At 36.9% G+C, this 6,374-nt stretch overlaps 1 protein-coding gene across 1 annotated transcript; it reads right to left on the reverse strand.

The window, feature by feature from the left end:
• Nucleotides 1-538: 538 nt before the first annotated feature.
• On the reverse strand, nt 539-2,527 carry mnx1 (motor neuron and pancreas homeobox 1; the record flags this gene model as incomplete). The annotated part of the gene is made up of 3 exons (XM_079466163.1): nt 539-823; nt 1,007-1,167; nt 2,044-2,527. The coding sequence occupies 3 exons, from the start codon at nt 2,525-2,527 to the stop codon at nt 539-541; spliced, it is 930 nt and encodes a 309-aa protein (XP_079322289.1).
• Nucleotides 2,528-6,374: the final 3,847 nt, after the last annotated feature.

Genomic DNA, 6,374 nt, shown 5'->3' on the forward strand with positions numbered 1-6,374 from the left:
TACTTCTGAATTGCAAGGAAACGATCGAGTTTAAACCTGAGATAGGCCTACTCGAGTTATAAAATAAAAACACGAAAAATATTGGAAACAAAAATAATTTTATTCAGAGCGCTTGAACGATAGCCCACACATAAACAATAATTTACATGCATTTTTAAAACAAATCCGTTATAAATACATAGTATAAAAATAAACAGATCACACATGGTTCTGGTCGTGGATGAGTGGCCGAACGGCACCAGGTTGTTCATCCCATGGGTTCAGAGAAACTGTGACACGCAGTGGTTATCTCAGAGAAACATCTTGCTGATGCTTTTTATTACTGATACTTATTTTGCCTGGGGTAATGCTATTTTATCTCATGCTCTGCAACCCGGTTGTAATAGTTCACCTTCAGAAGAGGAATCCACTCGTGAACAAACAGCTCGCCGACATCAGCATGCCCGAACAGTTCTCTGATTTCCACAATGACTGCAGGATGATAAAACATGCAAATCACAAACTGCGCAAAAGAGTCTTTAATGGTAAACGGAAAGTCTCATGGTTGTGGACTCATGTCGCTCGTATTGGTTCGTTCGTCATCGGAGGAGCAATCAGATGAATGCAACATGTAGTTATCCCCGTCGTCGTCGTCGCTGTCCCTTAAGTCCCTTATTCTGTTGCTTTTTCCCGAGTCCGCCTTCTGATAATCCTTCTGCTCCGGTCCATCCATTTTTTCCTGATTTCCTTTACCCTTCTGTTTCTCGGCCTCCTGAGCGGCTTGTTCTTTAGCCTTTTTACTGCGCTTCCATTTCATACGCCTGTTCTGAAACCAAATTTTCACCTGGAAATAAAATAATCAAAACAATCAAAACATTTAGGGCTATTTAAAATATTGAGCAGTCAGCATTATTCAATTTTACTAAGGTTAACAACCCCTAATTAAACTTGGATTTCTCAACACATATTTTTATATATCATTTTTTTTGCAGTGTGTTACGAAAATACGATGGAAAATGTAGGTTACCTGTGTCTCTGTTAACATTAATGATGTGGCCACTTCAAAACGTTTGGGTCTGGAGAGATATTTATTCAACTTAAACTGATGCTCAAGTTCAAGGAGCTGCTGGCTTGTGAACGCTGTTCTTGGTCTTCTGCACTTGCCGAGTAAATTAGACTGCGCCTGGCCTGCAAAATATAAAAATAGAGATATAGCTACATTTTAAATGATAAAAAGGAATATTAAATATATATGTTATACATACAAATGTATATACAAATATCATGTTTACACCACTGTAAAGAAGGAAAATAATAAAAACTTTACTGTAATCTGTGAAGATTTTAAGTAGGTGTAGCCATATACCACTATACTGTAGCCACTGATGCAGTCAAAGGATTGTTTATACACCATGTAGGCTAAATATACTTAATGTGTTAAATTTAACCAAAATAATATTGCAAAAAATGGAAAACTCTCATTTTTAAAAAAGCAATTCCGAATCGCACATTGGCTCTATGTGCCACGGCATTGTCAGTACATCTGGTAACATTTCCACACTATCTGATTTGTTTGGGAGAGGTTCGAGAAATCTACAGACGAGCAGAGGAACAGAGAGACAGTGTCTCTGCAGTGTACACAGTTGGCAGGCTGTGGTTTTCACACTCGTCCGCCACTTTCCCTCTGTCCATTATCTGTTCATTTTACATTAACTTCTCTCTGAAAGAGAGGGTTCGTTCGGTCTCGGTGTAGAAAAAATTGGCTCCATTACTGAATCTCCAAACGCAGGTTGCATGGATGTGTGATCCATAACACAGAAATAAAAATATATAATAAATAAAAAAGAATAGCAACGAATAAACACTTTAAAATATTCATGACTATGCCTTTTTATATGCATGAAGTGATGAGCCCTCAAAAATATATAATAAGCACACCATTGCCATAAATGACAAAATAATAGCCTCATCACGATGGAAAACGTTATATGTTATAACTTTATAATCTTTATAATTGTATTATCCCACATGCCATATTTCTTTTAAATTTTAAGGGTAACTTACCGCCAAAGTCTCCCATTTTTGGGAGCATCATTCCCGCAGTTGAGACCCTCAGCCAATGATCGAGCTGAAAGGAGCTGGCGGTGAGTTTAAGCGGGTCGTTTGGGTGATGGTGATGCGACCCGTGCGGATAAGAATAGGACAGGGCAGGGTGCTGACCAAGCGCTGCGGTTGAATAAGTGTACATTGGATGGCCATAGAGTGTCTGAGGAGGAATTCCCGTGCTGCTCTGATGGTGTAGTCCCACCATGCCTGAATGTGGAGAGTTTAAAAACCCCGGCTTGGGAATCAAGCCGCAAGACGATATCCTGGGGGGAGACGGGGTATCAGTCCGTATTGCTTCGGAGTTTGTGTCCGATGCCTGGACACTTTCGGAAGATGATATGGAGGTGGGCAAAGAGGTGACCAACGCCAGCGGCGAGGTCTGCACTTTTGGTGGGTCAACAGCCAGAAGCGCATCGATGCGAAAGTTTTTAGATTTCTCCATCTGGCCCACCTCACAAACAGATTAACGCGTTGTTCGAGGCAGAAAAAGCTGTCACGAGTGTCACCGTTCCTCTCCTTAAAGTTATGATCTGGGCCAATGTGTGCAAGCCAGAAGTCCACTTGTCAACTGCTGCGCGAGAGGGTGTGGATTGCTCGTTCGCGTCATCCTTGTGAATGTCCTATAGGGCAGTCATTTCGGTTTAGAGAGAGTTCAACACCTATTCCTCGAGAATAAAAATGTTCTCGTTTAATTTTTGGAAGTTGATAATGCGTTCCTAAAATAAACTTAATGTAGCCACACTTTATTTCTTACAACATATTCAATTTTAATTTTGTTTTGAAAAATGCAGTTTTGTTAGCTGAAAGATGTGTCCGTATTATTAAAGTCAACAGAATTATTACAGAATATATATCAAGAAATTTTCATTTGGTCCTAAAAATGCTTAATGCTTCGCATTTTGATTGTTCTCCTCGTGGCCATGCAAAGGTATTACCTTGCACTTTTTTACAATAAATGTGTGAAACGTTAAGAAAAATAACCTTTATCATCCCCAAAAACGTTCTATTAAACAACGGGTTCTTTTTAAGAACCACTGACATAAAAGGATATTTGGAGAACCAATTTTTCTTCTTCTATTATTTCAGAGTGTGAGCATAACATATTGGTGCCTGATAATAAATGCTCATACAAATTGGATTCATGTAGGCAGACAATCACTTGAGCTATAGTTTTATAGGCAGCAAACCTTGCTGCCGAACGAGAAACCTCAATTACGACATTTTCTTGAATACGAGCAGATCAAACTATAAAATCTATTTTTAATTTGTGTAATTCTGCTCACCACAGTTTGGGAATTTAAAAAGTTTGTTGTGGGCTTCATATTGTTAAAAATCCAATAGGCTAGATTAGATTTTAGGCTACGTGTAGAATATTTTGATTACGCAGTTCACATTTAGCCCACTTTAGACCTTTTAAACCATATGTTTGTAATTTGTTTAATAATCAAAACATTAAATAAACAGGGAAAAATTGGTAAAAAGTCTACTTTGTATTACCCCTGGCGAAAATGTCGAGGGTAAAATAGACCTATATTAAATGTTGTCAATTAACAGATCTCGTTCTTATCTAAACTGTTTAATTATTTAAGACAGCTGGGGAACAATAAGGAAATAGCAGATCTGTGTCCCGTTTTGGGATAGTTTCCTCTTATAAGCCTCTTTAGGCTAATGGAGAAGGAGGTCAGAGGGAGAATTATTGACACTCTCTGTTGCCTTTAACCTGTCTACCAATAAAGCGGATTAGTTTTCTTCAATTCATCAGCTAACCAGTCTCTAGGGACCAGTCGCAGGCGTTTATTTGCTCAGGGGAAATCAACAAGTCACGGGCCTGTTTCGCCTTAAGGATACAACTATCCGCGGGTGTCGCAATGATGACCGATTAAGAAATAATAGCTAATCAAGTATCACAGATCAATTACGAGAAGTTCCTACCAACTATATAGCTATAGCTTTTTATAATTTATAGACTATACTTTTGCAATTGTATTTTCCTCTAATATCTGTCTGAGTTTAGTCAAATGTGGTAAAAATGTTGACATCATTTTAAACAGCTCTAGACCTTTGCATTTCCAAAACTCGTATATTCGTTTCTAGATTAATGATGAAAGTCTCACACAATTTACACAACGTTTGGTTTTATGTTTCCTCTGTTTCGACCTTCCATTTTGATATTTATAACACGTCGCACCAATGCGCATGGAATCGATGAAATTCCCCTATTGTCTTAAAACATTGCCCTTAAACTTCAAATGTTCTTGTTCGCGCTACACATCAGAGAGCTGCTTTGTCCACTTCCCAGCTTTAATTTCATTAAGGGATCGCATGAATATTTCTATTAAAGCAGCAGTGAATTATGAAGCTCTGGACCAGCGGCGATCAGTGAGATTTATGGCTCTTTTTCATCACATCACGAGAGAGTAAAATTATTATTGCACCCTGAGATAGCAGGGACTGAAACCAGAGACTCTCCAGAAAAGCTGTTCATTCGCTCTGTAATTACTTTCACAATTAAGTGGAATACATATCATAATGACAAATCGAAATAGTTTATATATTAATTATCCTTGGCAAATGTGTTCATTATGAAAAGCCAATTTAACTGGACCTGCCGTGTCTCTTTTATTGCAATAAATATTTTCGATCGTAATGGCATGCACGGGCACTGTTTTGAAATGTATGTAGCACTGCTTTTAAACTTCATTTGTAGTGGGCGTTTATTACAATAAATAATCCAAGTAAAACATGTTAAATGATAGACTGTGTTATTAAAATCCATTAAGGGAAATCGGATAGCAGTAATAGCTTCAATATGTAGGCCAAAATGTTTATTTATTTATTGTAAGGACAGAACATGAAGGTAATTTCTTAAACGCTCTATCGAATAAAGATTTTCACCTGTTTCTTTTGGTAATTCTGAAATTTTCTTTAAAGTTAATCACTAACTCAAACAAACTTGTAGACGAGCTCGAAAGGCAGGTTTCCACATTTAATGGGAACACATTGGTAGAGTACACTAATGTGATGAGCATACACAATTCAGTTAGTGGTGTAATCTAAAATGTGCTTTAAACGAGATGACCTGCGAGTCCCCTCTCTCCTTGACAGGAGCCCGTGATTGACGACGTCACCAGATGTCAGGCTAATTCAAATGAATTCATTTCATACCTGTCATAAGCACACGTGCACTTGCTGTTTATTTAAACGAGCAAAGGACACGGTGATAAATATTTCAAAAGCAATGTTTTTTAACATTTAATCAACATTTACAAGTTTATAGGAAGAGATGACAATTTCTAAAAACATATGCCTTTTAAAAATATGTTAGAACCAAGCACGATGCAATCCAATTTTAACTTTGATAAGCCTCCAAGGAACCTGAATATTTAACATTTTTAAAGCACAGAAATAATAGTTATTGTTAAAGTCTTATTCACAGTAATAAGGAGAAAATTGGCTCGAAACACTCAATGAATGAATTACTTGATGTTATGTTGTCCTGTTCAAGTGTTGATGTTTATAAGGATTTCCTATATGTCAGTGATAAAAAAAACATCTTTACTGTTATCGCTCACAGATTCTTTGAATGTTTTGCTGAATTTTGTATATGCTCATTCCACCAGGTTGCAATTAAAAAGGTTTACCAACAGAATTTTATTAATAGCCTGACCAGTGTTTGTATAACTGAATTATTTTGTTTTTAGGGTGTTTAGTACACATACACTCCTTCAAAAATAACATATACAAATAATTTATAAGCAAAGGCTGCATGATTCTGTCTTTGCTACCTAATTTATTGTTGAAATGCAGGATCTATAAGTTACTACTAATACATCAAAGATGATTGGCATATAAAGGATGATATGCTGAACATATATATTTTTTTAATTATTAAAAGGACGTCGAACAATTTAGTAATTAAGCACCCTTAACAAAGAATTGTGAAGACACATAACTCATGGAGTTGACATAAATGTCTGACCCTTTTTGACGTCTTTCAAAATTAGAGACCTTATGAGATGATGAAACCCCCCTTTTGTTTTCTGAAGCAGCTCCAGGAGACTTGCTGTGGCTCGTTATCCTCTTTTCAGGTCTAAAAGGCAGAATATGATAAATCAATAACTCATAAATCCTTCTATAAAATACTGAGTGGTTTCCAGTCTTGCTTTTGCTGTCTAACAAGCATCGGAAGCCAAGCAATGTGTGGGACATTACGTTATATAAAAACAAACATTTATTACAAAGGAGTCCAAACGTAATCTTTTGTAACTTTATTCAGACAGTTGTTCTTA

The sequence above is a fragment of the Barbatula barbatula genome (genome assembly GCF_947034865.1).
Source record: "Barbatula barbatula genome assembly, chromosome: 1".
Classification (NCBI taxonomy): domain Eukaryota; kingdom Metazoa; phylum Chordata; class Actinopteri; order Cypriniformes; family Nemacheilidae; genus Barbatula; species Barbatula barbatula.